The 16,762-nt window shown below is 38.2% G+C and overlaps 1 protein-coding gene across 9 annotated transcripts in view; it reads right to left on the bottom strand.

Annotated features, from left to right (window-relative positions):
* Positions 1–16,762, bottom strand: part of TANC2 (tetratricopeptide repeat, ankyrin repeat and coiled-coil containing 2) — a 379,564-nt gene that overhangs the window by 150,818 nt on the left and 211,984 nt on the right. For all 9 annotated transcript variants that reach the window (XM_055131292.1, XM_055131293.1, XM_055131294.1 and 6 more), the window contains 2 exons: positions 13,647–13,795; positions 5,322–5,508 (listed from right to left, as the gene is read on the bottom strand). In XM_055131292.1, the coding sequence (XP_054987267.1) occupies positions 5,322–5,508; positions 13,647–13,795 (336 nt within the window). The remainder of the gene's footprint in view (positions 1–5,321; positions 5,509–13,646; positions 13,796–16,762) is intronic.

Below are 16,762 nucleotides of genomic sequence, written 5' to 3'. Positions count from 1 at the left end.
GGAAAAGCAGAAGTAATCAGAAGGGGAGAATCTTTTAAAGGGTATAATTAACAATTAAGATAGGTTAGCTTTTAGATTTATAAGGTAACAAAAAAATCTTGACTATTTTTTATATTTGCCATATACAACTTCTGTTTTTTCGGGGGTTTGGGATTTGGGCCACATCCAGCATTGCTCAAGGCTTACTTTTGACTATGTCCTCAGGGATCACATCTGGAGGGGATTGGGATGCCATATGAAATAACAGGATCAAACCTGGGTCAGCCATATGCAAGGCAAATGCCCTACCTACTATACCAATGTTCCAACTCTACAACTTTCCTCTAATCCACAATGCATTTAAAAAAGTAAATATAAATAATTTCTCAAAATCTATTCATACGGAATTTGATAGCTATTTTGTAATTATTTTTTAATATATAGAAATTTATGACCAGATATTTTTCTTTTTGGTCTCTTATAATTTTCCAAGAAAGTCTGTCTATTGTTGGTGGGAATTACAACTAGTCCAGCCTTTTTGGAAAATAATATGGACATTCCTCATGAAAATAGAAATTCAGCTCCCATTTGACCCAGCAATACCACTCCTGGGAATATACCCGGGGGGCCTAAAAACACACAGCAGAGATACCATCTGCACTTCTGTGTTCATTGCAGAACTATTCACCATAGCCAGAATTCGGAAGCAACGCTAGAACAAGTCTGAGAACAGACAACTGGATAAAGAAACTATGGTAAATCTACACAATGGAATACTATGCAGCCAGCGCAACTGACTACAGATCATACTATGCAGCAACCAGGAAAAATGAACACATGAAATTTGCTTATAAATGGATGCACATGGAGAATATCATGCTGAGTGAAATGATTCAGAATGAGAAGGACAGAAATAGAATGATTGAACTCATTTATCGTATATAAAAAAAACATAGAATGAGACTGACACCCAAGGACAGTAGAAACAAGGGCCAGGAGGCTTGGTCCATGATTTGAAGCCTGCCTCAAGGGCTGGGGGAGAGGGCAGTTAGGACCGAGAAGGGACCATTTTGACAATGATGGTTGGAAGGGATCGATCTGTATGCTGAAAGTAGGTAAAGGACCTAACATGATGACCTCTCAGTATTTGTACTGCAAACCATAATGTCCAAAAGGAGAGAGAGAGGGTGAGAAGAAGAGAGGAAGAGAGGGAGAGGGAGAGTGAGAGAGGGAGAGAGAGAGAGAGATAGATAGAGAGGGAGAGAGAGGGGAAAGTGAGCGAGGGAACCAGGGAGGGAGGGAAGGAGGTAGGGAGGAAGGGAGGGAAGGGGAGAGAGAGAGAGAGAGAGAGAGAGAGAGAGAAGAGGGGAGACAGGAAGAGAATATGGGGGATATTGGTGGTGGGAAATGTACACTGGTGGAAGGATGGGTGTTGGAACATTGTATGACTGAAACCCGATCATGAGAGCTTTGTAACTATTTCATGGTGATTCAATTAAAAAATGAATTTTAAAAAAGCAATAAAAGAATTGTAGATACTGTGGATCAAAAAGTTACAATAGGTATTGGATAAAGAGAAGTTGGGACAGAGAAGTGAATTGGTAAGAAAATGTAGGAGAGCATCCACTATAAGTGGGTGAAGAAGATTATGGGGCAGAATGACATGAGCAGAAGCATAAAGATATAAAAACTAATGAGTCAGGTACAATGAAATCTAAAGGGGGGGAGAAGATGCTCAAGAAGCCAACTATGGTCAGATCGGGGGGTAAGGCTTTATTTTATAGTTAAATGAGGAGCCAAAGGAGTGAGAGAAACAGATTTGATTTTTCAGGTAGTTATGTTTTTCTTACTGATAAAGAAATCAAATGAATAATTGATTTTTAGTTAGTCACTTTGTGACATATATAACAAAGAGAAATAATGAGAAGAGAAGCAGAAAGGTGTTATTTGTAGTAATATTTGTAACATTGAGACAGTAACGACTACCAATGGAAATGCTATGAAGAATGAAAAAAAAAGTACAGGGATTGAAAAACAGGATTTTCAAATATTTTCTCCTATTTTGTGAATTTTCTTTTCAAACTTGATAGCAACTTTTAATGTGTAAAAGTTTTGGGGTATTTTTTTTTTGGGCAAAATTTTTTTTTAAGATAAGAAAGTTGTTTATTTATTTATTTATTTTTAATTCTTTTATTGATTCACCATGTGGAAAGTTACAAAGCTTTCAGGTTGGGCAAAAATTTTTTAATATTAACAAAGCTGAACTTATCTATTTTAATTTTTGTGCATATGCTTTTGGTGTTATAACAACAAAAAGAATCACCACCAAATCCAAAGACACAAGGATTTTCTCCTGTTGTTTTTTTATCTAAGTTTTAGTTTTTAATTTTTACATTTACATCTTTGATCCATTTTGAGCTCAACAAAATGTAAGGCCTTCAACTTCGTTCTTTGTTTTTGAGATTATTTTGTTAAATAAGGATACTTTGAGATTTCACATGAATTTTAGGATGATATTTTCTACTTCTGCAAAGAACAATGCTTGCTTGGATTGCAAAAGGGACTTCACTGTACTGGTGGAGAGCTTTGGTAAATGGCATCATCTTTAGATTATTAATTTATCTAATTCATAAACACAGAATATATTCTAATTTATCTAATCTTTTACAATTTCTTCATCAATTTTTATAGGGTTTATTATATAAATATTTTTTTCACCTGGGTTAAATTCATTCCTAAGTTTTTCTTTCTTTTTGATGCACCTGTAATGGATTTCTTTTCTAAATTTTCTTTTGGACTGCTTTTTGGTTAAGGAGTGAAAATGCGAATGTTTTTGTGTGTTGATTTTGTATTCCTCCATTTTACTCTTTTTATCTAGCCAATATTTATTTAAAAATGACTAAACTGGGGCTAGAGTGATAGCACAGCGGCTGACCCGGGTTCAAATCCCAGCATCCCAAATGGTCCCCTGAGCACTGCCAGGAGTAATTCCTGAGTGCAGAGCCAGGAGTAACCCCTGTGCATAGCCAGGTGTGACCCAAAAAGAAAAAAAAATAAAAATGACTAAACTAATATACTAATATATATTCATTTCAGTAGCTGATATATGTACTTTTTCAAAACATTAATATTTTTTTAGACATAATATCTAAATATATTGATTTGAAAATCTTTAGAAGAATGTTGAATGTTTAATTTTCTTTATTCCTTTATCATTCTAATTTCCTTGGGCCTTTTAAGCTTTTGTCATTTGTTGGACTCCTCTCTACCTTTTCCTTAAGATTCTATCTCCTTAGATTTGAATGAACATATCATAACCCATTTCCCCCCCTATTTGTTTGACTACTCTTTGGACACCATCAAATTCTTCTGCTTCTGTCTCCAATTCCCTACTCAATTTAAAAGTATTCTAACTTTCTGGACTCAGTCCCATTTTCTTATCATTGCATTTCTTCTGATTATTCATTTTCCAAAACTTCACTCATCTCCACTGACCTTCCTTAGTAAGTATACAAGAAGCAATAAATACAGGAAGAATTGAGAACTTCTACAAAACTGAGTTTACTGAGGGATGAGCCTTCCCCTTCTTCCCCTTCCTTCCTCTCCTCTTCCCTTTTTTGGGTAGGGGGATGGGGAGGCACATCCTGCTATGCTCAGGGCTTACTCCTGACTCTGCACTCAAGGATCACTCCTGGTGGGTTCGGGGCACCACATAGGGTGACATCAAACCCAGGTTGGCTGTGTGCTAGGCAAGCACCTGACCACTGTACAGTTGTTCTGACCCCTGAGCTTTTATTCTGAACCACTTCGGTTGAAGAGACACATGGGCACCAAATTTACAGGAAAAAGTTCATAGAAGTTTCGGATCCACACCTTATGAAGTATATCTTTAAAGGAAATAGTTAAGCAGGAAGTGAATGGGGGATTATTTCCATTATTAGGAGTATCATTAGAAAGAAGACAAATTTTACATATACATCTCAACAATTCAAAAGAAGAATTGTTTTGTTTTGGGGCCATACCTGGTAATACTCAGGGGGGCTACTCTTGGCTCTGAACTCAGGAATTACTCCTAGTTGTGCTTGTGGGGGCCATATGGGTGGTTGGGAATCAAACCAGGATTGGCTGAGTGTAAGTATCTTATCTGCTGTACTATCTCTCCAGCCCCTAAAAAATTTTAAAACATGAAGTTTGTGAGCCATCTCCCACAGTCACTGCCATGTTGAGTCACCCTGCAGCCAAGCAGCACGACAGGCAGCTGAAATTCATGGACTCTTGGGTCTCCAGGCTGAAAACTCTGGGGTTATTCTTGGGAGTGGGGAGGGCACAGTCCCCACCCTGCTGATGCCCGGGCAGTGCCCTCACCCACTGCTGCTGCCATGCCAGTGACCCAACTCCACTGCTTCTCTAAAAACCTCAACAGAGACACCAAACCTCGAAAATTCTAGGTACTCAGCCCAGGCTGAGAACTTTGGGGTCTGCTTGGAGCGGGAATGCGCAGTCTTCCTCCCCCCCAATTCTTCCCCACCCCCGATGGCTTCCGGCAGCCCTGGAAGTCATGCCCAGCGCCCACAGTCACTACCATGTCAACTCATCAGCCTAGCTCTACAGATCCTGAAATTTCTGGAGCAACAGCTCCAAATTCCACAAAGTTGAAATTCCAGATTAGATGAAAAAGTAACATAGAAAGCAACTAAACTCAACAAACAAAAACAAAAACAAAAACACAGAAGACCTGACTGGAAGCAAATAGCTTAGTATATCCTCAGACAAGAACTTAACAACTCCCAGGTAAGAGATAACAATTTTCACAAAATATTTTTGATAATTCCATTAGCCATTTAGCTGCAAAGCAATGTAAAATATATCACCGTGTTCTTGCTAAACGGGCAGACTTGAGAGGTGGCTGGGAAAATGGGGACAATATTGGAGGGGAGGTCACTCAGGTTTTGGGATTGATGTTAGAACATCGAAAGTGTGTAACAACTATTATGAGCAGCTTTGTAAACCATGGTGTTTATAATGTATTTTATTAATTATAAAACATTAAGAGTGTGTAATTTAAAAAAGAGAAAATATGGGGCTGGGGTGATAGCTACCATGCTTAGCATGTGCAAGGCCCTGAATTTCATCACTGGCACTATATGGCCCTCTAAGAACCACTGGGTACAGCCTTGATATAGCACTGGCTAGAAATCACACTGCAAGATATGATCTTGTCTTCCACCCAACACATGAGCTGGATGCCAACTATGGCCCTAATGGCTCCCAAGTACAGATGGAGAGAGAGTGGGTGGAGAGAGAAACAATAATTAAAAAAACAAAACAAAACAACAACTCACCAATGATGCCACTATCTCTGCTTTCAAGGGTGGAGGTTGGACTAGTGACAGCCCCATAGTTGCAATCCTTGGCAGTTGGATTTGTACTGACAGGCGGGAGGGTAGAACAGGGGCTGTTGGCTGGTGGGGAGGCAGTGCTGCTAGTCAGAGTGGAACAAGGGCTTATCCTCTGCGCGATTGCTGAGGTCTGAAAAATCAGAATGAAAAACAAGTTAGATAAATGCATCAGACATTAAAAGTAAGGTATATTTTGGTAAAACATATGCTTTAATTAGGAAAGAACTAGCCCTACTTACAGCTTTTACGTCCATTAGGTTCTACTTATTTTGCTTTTCTAGACAAGATTTTACAATTCAAGTGAAACAAATTTAAAGTAAGTTTAACTTAAATTTAACATGAAAAGAGATGTGGTCAGTTTTTCTGCTTAGGAAATTTCTAGTCACACAAGATTTATTGCTGCAATGCATTAAGGGAGGAACACTTTATTAAGTTTTCTATTTCCAATCAATAAAACTTTCCAAAGGCACGGAGCTGTCTTGTTAATCATTATCTTTTTTGTTGTTGATGTCTCTATCTTTTATTGAATTATTATTTAATTGAATCATCATGAGATACAAAGTTACAAAGTTGTTCATGACTCAGTTTCAGTCATATAATGTTCCAATACCAGTCCCTTCACCAGTGTACATATCTCACAACCAATGTCCTGTTCCCCTCTCCCCCATGACAGATACTTTCTCTCTCTCTCTCTCTCTCTCTCTCTCTCTCTCTCTCTCTCTCTCTCTCTCTCTCTCTCTCTCTCCCCCTCTTCCTTCGGGCCTTATGATTTTTGATATAGATACTGAAAGGTTATCAGAAATATCCCTAAGCATTCTTTGCTTTAAAATGAAATCTCTCGAAAAAGAGGTATAAACTTGAAACAGCGGGATGCGTGGGCAGTCTTGGGCCAGGGGCAATACTGTTGCATACTCCGCCAAGGTGCGACCTGGGTGGCTACACGTTTGTGCAGCCGTTCTACTGCTGATCAACCACGATCTGGAGGCCAACTAGACTACTTTTGGTAGCAGCAACTGCTTGCAGCAATGTCTCTAGACTGTGAACTAAGCCATAGTCCATGCTGGCCAAGGAGGGAAAAGGCCTTCTTTCTCAGTTTTTTTTCCCATTTCGGGAAAAAAAAGCGTGGTGTCCGCCATATTATGAGGATCATTAAGAAAGTATGAACTTGGTGATCAACTTCCCCAACTTCAAACTCTACTACAAAGCGGTAGTCATTAAAACAGCATGGTACTGGAACAAAGGCAGAGCTGCAGACCAATGGACAGGATTGAATAATCTGACCCCCCTCCCCAAATATATGATCATCTAGTCTTTGATAAGGGAGCAAGAAATGTGAAGTGGAGCAAGGAAAGCATGTTTAACAAATTGTGCTGGCAAAACTGGACAGCTACATGCAAAAAAATGGGCTTAGATCTCCACCTATCACCATGTACAAAAGTCAGATCAAAATGGATTAAAGACCTCAACATCAGACCAGAATCCCTAAGGTACATTGAAGACAAGGCTGGCAAAACCCTCCATGACATTGAAGCCAACCATATCTTCAAAGATGACATGCAACTAGCCAAGCAAGTGAAAACAGAGATAAATAAATGGGACTTTCTCAAACTAAGAAGCTTCTGCACCTCAAAAGAAACAGTGACCAAAATACAATCTATAGAATGGGAAAAGATATTTACTCAGTACCCATCCGATAAAGGGTTGATATCAAGGATATACAATGCACTGGGTGAACTCCACAAGAAGAAAACTGCAGACCCGATCAAAAAAATGGGGTGATGAAATGAACAGAAACTTTCCCAAAGAAGAAATCCGAATGGCTGAAAGGCACATGAGAAAATGTTCTACATCACTAATCACCAGGGAGATGAAGATCAAAGCAACAATGAGATATCATCTCACACCACAGAGACTGGCCCACATCCCAAAAAACAAAAGCAACCGGTATTGGCGTGGATGTGGGGAGAAAGGGACTCTTCTTCACTGCTGGTGGGAATGCTGACTTGTTCAGCCCCTTTGGAAAACAATATGGATGATTCTCGAAAAATTAGAAATTGAGCTCCCATTTGACCCAGCAATACCACTCCTGGGAATATATCCCCGAGAGGTAAAAAGGTATAGTAGAAATGACATCTGCATTTCTATGTTCATTGCAGCACTGTTTACAATAGCCAAGATCTGGAAAAAACCGGAGTGCCCCAAAACAGATGACTGGTTAAAGAAACTTTGGTACATCTACACAATGGAATACTATGCAGCTGTCAGAAAAGATGAAGTCATGAAATTTGCATATAAGTGGATCAACATGGAAAGTATCATGTTGAGTGAAAGAACCAGAAAGAAAGAGACAGATATAGAGAGACTGCACTCATATGTGGAATATAAAGTAGCGGAGAGCTACAAGCTTGCAGTGATGCAATTTCTGGCAGAAATTTCTCTGGACTTAGTTACTAAAATACAGAAATCCAAAACCGTGTGGCCGCTATTGCGGCCGCTCAACCTCATATCTCTTCATTCTCAGCAATGAAAAACAAATTATCAAATGCTTCCTTTTCAGCAGGTCTGACTTTGGGGGGAGAAACTCCAAACAATAATAGTGAGTTTTTTGTTGAAATATTAAATGTAATCAAAGTAAAGTGAAAGTAAAGTGAAATTTATTAGTTACACAGACGGGGTGGGGATCAAGGGAAGCGGGGGGAGGGGGAAGTAGAGGGGAGGTATACTGTGATTCTTGGTGGTGGAATATGTGCACTGGTGAAGGGATGGGTGTTCGAGCATTGTACAACTGAGACTTAAACCTGAAAGCTTTGTAACTTTCCACATGGTGATTCAATTAAAAAAAATAAAATGAAATCTCTCGGTCTCAGTCACAGAGAACTCGAAAACATCATTCTTAATACAAATATGTAGGCTTTTTTTGAATACAGAAGATGCTGATCAGAGATAATAAATGAATATAGGAAAAACAGCTTATCTGAAAAATTCTTCTACAAGATAGCTGTTAAGTATATTAATTTATATAAAACTAAATTTCTTTAGAGAAACTGATTAAACACTGAGATCACAGTATCATAAATGATTTTTAAACTGAACTTAAATCCTTTTAATCAGGCTATAAAAGATATACTTGACTATTTAGAATTTTTTGTTTTAGTGAAATTAATTTACGAAACTATCAGTGATAGGGTTTCATGCATATAATATTACACAATACTCCCAACCAGCATGTCTGTTTCCCTCCACCATGGTCTGGGGTCCCCTGTCCCCATTACCCCAACCTAAGTAACATTTTCAGAAACTTGCAGTCAAGCAAATCTTTTCAGTTGTATCAATAATACTAAGATCAAACTGTCTTAGCAAACTAAGACCTAAATCAATGCATTTTATTTTTTAAATTTATTTTAAATTTTTAGTTTTTTCACTGAGTCACTGAATATTATTTTTAACTGATTCTACTGTTAGAATCACTGGTGAATTGTGAAAAACATACAAGGCACCCTACAAAATGGGCACATGTTGAACTCCACTCCAAAATGATTGAATTAGGATTCTTCCTTAGTTAGACTCTAGCATGACCATTTTTAATCTCATTCCTACATTAAGAAATATGTGGAAAGATAAAATAATTTGTATTAGGTTTTATTGCAGTAGACAGATCTAGCCACTCTATATTGCAAATTTTTCATGATTATTGAATCTATTACTTCTGTAGCAACTCATTTCTCTTTTTCGACAAGATTCTCAGTTTGCTTTTTGAAAAAGGAAACTATTATAATTTCGTCAATAAGGTTAAGGCCAAACAACCCATTTGACAAGCTATATTTTGCAATATAAATCATTTCACAGAAGGTATGTTTTGAAAGTTTTAAAAGGAAGGGTTATAGAGACAGAGAAATAGGACAGTAGGTAGGTCTCTCGCACTGCATGTAGCTGACCTATCTGTGTTTGACCCTTCATGTTATATACAACCTCCTAAGTACCACCAGGAGGGTCCCTGAGCACAGCCACATGTGGCTCCAAAACAAAAATAATAAACAAAAAGTAAAAGCAAAGAGTAGAGAAAGAAAAGCTAGTTTAAGCTATTTACAAAGCAGAAAAAGCATCCATTATGAATTAAAGGACAGATTTGTATTTATCAGTGAGATACTGAAATCTCTTCTAGGCTCAGGAAGACAATACCTATCAATCTCTCTGCTCTATTATAGTTGACAATGGTTGTCTAATTAAACCACTCCACTCCCCCAAATCTTTCAGGTGTATTTCCTATTGTCCTCAGAGATCTCCTGAGGGATCCAAAATTCCCAATCTTAAGCTCTTAAAGATTGTACATTACACAAGGTTGATAACCACAAAGACAACAATAGTAACAAAAAAACCTAATGAAGAATTCATAAAGTTTTTTTCTGATGCCCCAAAAAGTACCAAGAAAATTATGTCAGTTGGATATCATTTCCAATTTGTCTTTAGAAGAAAAATTATTTATGCAGACTTGCCTGTGCTTGATTTTGTCATCACTAATATTTTGAGGACACAGTCACTAGAAAGTTTTTTCACTAAAGAAATTCATCTTTGTGAGTATGTTGCTTAACTCAGAATATCACCAAAACATGACTTTCTATTTCTTAATATTCTTAAAAAAATTTTTTTAATGTAGGAGTACTGCTATTTATCCAGTCACTGATTAAGCTGATTGAATTCGGCATGAACTCCACATTACTTTTTTTTTTAATTGAATCACCGTGAGATACAGTTACAAAGCTTTCATGTTTAAGATTCAGCCATATAATGAACTGAACACCCATCCTTCCATCAGTGCACACTCTCCACCACCAGTGTCCCCAGTTTAAGCCTTCCCTATCCCTCCCATCCCAGTCCTCACCCTGCCTCTATGGCAGGCAATTTCCCCAATACTCTATCTCTACTTTTGGGCATTATGTTTTGCTCAAATTTTCCCACTACCATTCATGCCTGCCTGCCAGGGGCAGATGCTAGATCCTTTATTGTCCATTGCTCAATTTGAATATCATGGATGCTGCAGCCGCGTGCTTCTGAAATCCTAGATTGTAAATGGTTGGGTTCCACAGACATTTCTGTAAGGGTCTAATCCATTTTGGGATTCAATTGGGTGTCTCTGGACCAGGGCTGTTGGTGTGCTAAGATGGCACTGGAGTGCACTGTGGGCGTGACAGTCAGGCCGATGAGTGGGCAGGGAGCCAGGGAGGGACAGGCCCGTGCCTCTGCCGCCATGCAGCATGGAGATTTAGTTCTAGTACCCGCATACATTGGCCTTGCTTGTGGAGGCTCTTGGTTGCCGGGATTCCATCTAGAGTAGGTGGGGAGAGTGCACCTGCTCCATCTGGGGGTGCTCCAGTGAAACTAGCTCAGAGAGATCTCCAGCTCTGTGGTGTCTTCTGGGACTTGCTGCTGTGTCTCTGGTTTTTGATCTCTTTTGAGATTTATTTATGGGTCTCTGAAGCAAGGCCAGTAATAGAGTTTATAGGGTGGCGCTGGAGTTGGTTCGTGGGTGTGATTGCCAGTGCTTCCATGTGTATTGGGAAGTGGGGGGAGGTAGCCCACCTCAACTCTGTGAAAGCCTGGAGATTTCAGTCACAAAACCCACATACCCAAATTTTTAGAAGTTTATATCTTGGTGAGGTCCATCCAGAGACGGTAGACTCTCACCAGAGATACGGCAGCAATTTTGGATTGTGAAAGCAAGTGGCCGCTGGGGTCTCTGCTTGGGCAGACACAGGCCAACTTGCCCCCCTCTGATTTACCCCAGTCTGTTCAGCCATGTGCAGGTACAAACTGTGCCTTTTGATCTCTTTTAAGATTTATCTATGGGTCTCTGAGAAAAGGCAAATAAGTGAGCTTGTGTAGCTGAGCTAGAAATGGTTTGTGGGCATGGCTCCCACATACCTAACTTTTGGCTGTTTAATTTCTTGGTAAATTTGGGCTCAAGTTGTTGGGGTCTGGACAAAAGCACAGTGACAATTTTGGAGTGTCAGGAAGTTTTTAATATTCTAATAATAGAACTTCTCATGATAATTTAGCCACTTTCTTTATGGGTCCATGATTGTTTCATAGTATATTTCAAGAAGACTATCATTTAGCTTCATTAGTAGTATTTTATATTTATGTATTGTTTTACAGTTGAAATACTTATTATCTCACCAATTCCTATTAACCAAATATGAGAAGCATAATGAATGTGATTTTCCTCACTTAAGAAATGAGAAATGGGCTTTTTCTTCAAGCCTAAGTTCTCCCTTGAACACATATCTCACTTGCTTTTCTGTTTATTTCCACTCAAGAGATGCCTGTGTTCTCCTTCAAATAAATACTTGTCCCTTTCTATCCCTTCACATCTTTCCTAATAAGTTTCAATAAACTCCTACTTCATCAAGAAAAAAAGTGAGAGAACTCCCCATTCCCCTCAATGAAAGAAATGTGAAATTGAAAGGGTCCTACAAATTTAATATTCCCTAAATCATAAAGTTTATATAAATTTATATTAAGTATAATACATGTTCCTTTAAAAAATTATTTCTGGGCCACCCTGGCTGTGCTCTCAGGGCTTACTTCTGATTATGTGCTCAGGTGACCACATATGGTATCTGCATGCAACCTAGGTCAGCTGGATGCAAGGCAAGTGCCTTACCTGCTCTATTATCTCTCTAGTCACTATATGTAAATTACTAAGTACTTTTATATTCATTATTTAACTTTATTCTCACAATAATTCTGTCTGGTGTTACTTCATATCACACCAGAATATTGAAATATAGCTTCTAAGAACAAAGAATGTAAAGGCAGACTGCTTGCAAACATACTTTCCAGCAGTATGTTTCCACTATTTTATAAATCTGAAAATTGGAATGTAAATTGATTGCTACATGGAGGTATAAGCAAAATTAAATCAGTGTCAGTATGATCAGTTCACAGCAAACATTCAACAATTGTCACCACTAACATGTCTAAAACTAAGAAAAGTTACAGGACATGTCTACACTTAAAAAATGGCAGGTGATGGAGTTGCAAGCAGAACGCAAGTTTTCTACTTTCTAACCCTGTGGTTTTTCTATTATGTTGGCTTGATTATGCCAATGGTTAGACTCATCTAATTCTGTAACTGGATAACTAAGGCACACACAATAAACTTAAGACTTTATTCAGAAACCACTGCAACATGCTGTGACATGAAACATTTCAAATCAACCATGTGTAAGGTTTGGTAAAGAAAAATAACATTAGAAACAAACTCACAGAAAATACTCATATCTCAAAATGTAATCATTAAGTCCTTTTACTTATTTTCAGAAAGTTCACATTTAAACTTGATATATCATTCCTATTTTTATTCATAGAGCATAGCACTTTGATATGATTACAATGTAAAGTGACTTACAAAAAGTCATCAATCTCTGCCTTCATGAACCTTACATATTGCATATTAGCTACAAACATAAGAAAACCAGCCTCAAAAAAAAATCCTTGGGCTGGAGTGATAGCATAGCGGGTAGGGCGTTTGCCTTGCACGTGGCCAACCCAGGTTTGATTCCCAGCATCCCATATGGTCTCCTGAGCACCAGGGGTAATTCCTGAACGCAAAACCAGGAGTAATCCATGAACATCTCCGGGTGTCACCCAAAAAGCAAAAATAGAACAAAACAAAACAAAAACATCCTCATAACTAAACATGTGATATAATTAATTAATGATAAGTGTTTTCTAATTTATTGTGATTTTATAGTTAATTAAATGCTACTTATTAAGTATATCAATATACAAATATCTGGGATTTCTATCATGCTCTAAATCACCGTTTTGTAGTTAATTTATTCTACTGTTTTCCTAGTAAATGGAATTTTGTTTGTTTTTTGGTGGTAGCCTGAAGTGCTCTGGGGCCACTGAGCTTAGGGGCTTGTTACTGGCAGTGCTCTGGGATGATGAGGTGACAGGATCATGCTTCCTGTACGCAAAGCACATGCACAGCTGTAAGTGATTCTCTGGACTAGAAATCATTTGAAATCTATTGAGAACTACTTCATGGTTCTGCATAATGATAATGTCAGAAGTGTGTATCTCTGGTAAACACACACACAGAGACACACAGAGACAGAGAGATACACACACACACACACACACACACACACACACACACACACACACACACACACACCACACCCTTGCAACATTTTCCTTTTTCTAGTATGATAATAGCTTTATTTCTCCCATGTTCCACACGGTTGACAGAAAGCAGCTTACCTGATTTTCATCCTGTACTTCCATGTTGTATTGGTCACCTGACTGGACTTCCGTGACTTTCTCTCCAAGGAGGAAACCCAGACGAGTCATGAGTGTGTTTGCTGCCTCATCTACAGATGGAGGGGGGCCAAGTTCCTGTTCAGCATCACCTGTAACAGAAAAAGAGTGAAACACATGAATTTTTCAAAATAAAATGACAGGTTTCACAACCCTATGTATTGATTATTTCCTTGGATTTTACACTCTTAATCTAAAATTGTCAGGTCAATATCTAGAAAATTGTTTCACCATTCATTCACAAATAACTGATATGTAATCAGTCCTCTCAGATTATACTAAAATTATGTACTGGGTGGGGGGGAGATGGGATTGGGGGGGAAGGATACTGGGTTTATTGGTGGTGGAGAATGGGCACTGGTGGAGGGATGTGTTTGTGAACATTGTATGAGGGAAAAACAAGTTCTAAAATGTGTGAATCTGTATCTGTACCCTCATGGTGATTCACTAATTAAAGAATAAAATAAAAAATTTAAAAAAGGAAATGATAAGTATTTTCATGAGTAAATGTATTTTTCCTTATTAAAACATATAAAAAATAAAATTATATACTTGAAGTGAGTTTGACAGAAAGCATTTCTAATTAATTAAAGTTTCCCATTTCTTTGGCAATTAACCTTCTAAATTATTATTTTTAAAAAAACAAATTCAATAGTAGTCAGGGACTATTTCAGGCTCCATACTCAGGAATAACTCATGGTGGTGCTCCAGAGACCATTTGTAGTGCCTGGAATTTGAACCGGTGTTAGGCAGAATGCTTGGCGAGTGTCTTACCCATTTCATCATCTCTCTGACTCCTTAGGTTAACTAGCCCAAACACAGAACTAGTCTTGGGAACTAGTTTCTGGCCCAAAGCACTATTTTTATTAACATTATTTCATTTTTACTTATTTTTGCAGTGTAAATGCTTTTAAAAAATTTAAATCATTTCAAACTTACAAAAAATGAAAAATAGTACAAAGTTCTTCCCCTTAACCATGCAAAAGTAAAGGCATAAATCCTATCATCTTCTAAATAATATGTATTTCCTATAACAAGAATGTTTTCTTATATCATCACAGTAACCAAATAAACACAGAGTTAAGAAATAAACATTTTACATTATTATAAACACCCTTTGTAATCTCTTTGGGTCACACCCAATGATGCTCAGGGGTTACTCCTGGCTCTGTGCTCAGGAATTACTCCTGGTGGTGCTGGGGAGACCATATGGGATGCCAGGGATTGAACCCAGGTCAACCACATGAAGGCAAACACTCTACCCTCTGTACTATTGCTCTGGCCCCACCATTTAAATTTTTAACCTTTGTTCCAATAATGTGCTTTCTAGCAAAACAATCCAATTCAGGACTATACAATGCATTTAGTTCATAGTTCTCTTATCTTTCACAATCTCCAATAGCTGTCTTTTCCTAACTTAATGAGCTTGGCATTTTTTTAAAGATTATAGGTCAGATGCTTTGCAAAGTTTATCTCAATTTGAGTTAACCTTATGATTTGATTCAAGTTAGGCATTATTTGGCAGAAATAGTACAGAAGCAATGTTGGTTAACTTTGATCACTTGAGCATAGTATGTAGGTCATATTTTCCTTTCTAAAATGGTATTTTTTTCTCTTATAACTATGTATGGGAAGATACTTTGAGACTATGTATATGCGCTATTCCCCAATATACTTGAATTGAAAAAAAGTGTGATAAAATACATTATAAAATTAGTCATTTTACCCATTTTTATTCATTATCTGGTGACAATAAGTACATAGACAACGCAGTGCAACCATAGGCCCTATCTACTTCCAGAATTTCTCATCATTCTCACTGAAACTCTATATCCAATGAATAAAAAAATCCCAATTTCCCTACCTCTTACTATGCCCAAATAACCTCTATTATACTTTCTTTGTCTAATTCAGCAATACTATATACTTTAGATAAATGTAATAATAGCACTGTAGCACTGTCGTAGCACTGTTGTCCTGCTATTCATTGATTTGCTCGAGTGGGCACCAGTAACATCTCTATTGTGAGACTTGTTATTACTGTTTTTTGGCATATTGAATACACCACGGGTAGCTTGCCAGGCTCTGCCATGTGGGCAAGATACTCTCGGTAGCTTGCCAGGCCCTCAGAGAGGGGAAGAAGAATCGAACCCGGGTTGGCAGGGTACAAGGCAAACACCCTACCCGCTGTGCTATTGCTCCAGCCCAGTGATGACATATCTATCTATCTATCTATCTATCTATCTATCTATCTATCTATCTATCTATCTATCTATCTATCTATCTATCTAATGTATATATATATCTCATTTAATGTTGGAGACTAAGGCTGTTTCCACTCCTTCAGTTTTTATCCATAAATGATAGTATGGACACTGATATAAAGTATCAGTATCACTCTCAATAAACTTTTCCTCACTACTTTCTTTTCTGCATTCATGTTTGTTGGTGGAATAATTACTACAATGCCTGCCAAAGAGTTATTTTTCTAAATTCATCATTTCTTTTATAGTTTATCTTCTTCCCCATCCATCCACCCACCCACCCTCCCATCTACCCATCCACCTGCTCATCCATCCATCCATCCATCCATCCATCCATCCATCCATCCATCCATATCAGGAACACATTGATTCCTACCTTATTCAATCAACTATAACGTTACTATTATTATTTATTTTATAGATCAATGTTTCTAGATCCATCTACAAGCTAAATCAAGAGCAAGTGCTTACAAGTTTGTTACTTCTATCTTCTGACTCATCCCTTTCACTTTCTGAACACTTTTCTGCTTTCTGGCACAATTTCATATTGTAGGCTTGTGCCTTACATTTTCTGTACAAATTCCTTCAAATGCCGGGACTGGGCAGCCAACCTCCACTACCCAACCGCCGCCATGCTCCAGGCGGGTGAGAGTTCTCCCCACCCCAAGGGAACCAACCCTGGCAGTCAACCTCCACTACCCAACCGCTGCCATGCTCCAGGCCACTTTCCACATGCTCAGGCTGAGCCTCACGCATGAGTGAACATATTCCTGGACTGGGCAGCCGCAAAGCAGA

This window comes from Sorex araneus, chromosome 3 (genome assembly GCF_027595985.1).
Source record: "Sorex araneus isolate mSorAra2 chromosome 3, mSorAra2.pri, whole genome shotgun sequence".
In the NCBI taxonomy this organism is placed as follows: domain Eukaryota; kingdom Metazoa; phylum Chordata; class Mammalia; order Eulipotyphla; family Soricidae; genus Sorex; species Sorex araneus.
The sequence above is the reverse complement of the archived record's forward strand: the minus strand, read 5'-3'. Positions and strand labels throughout refer to the sequence as shown.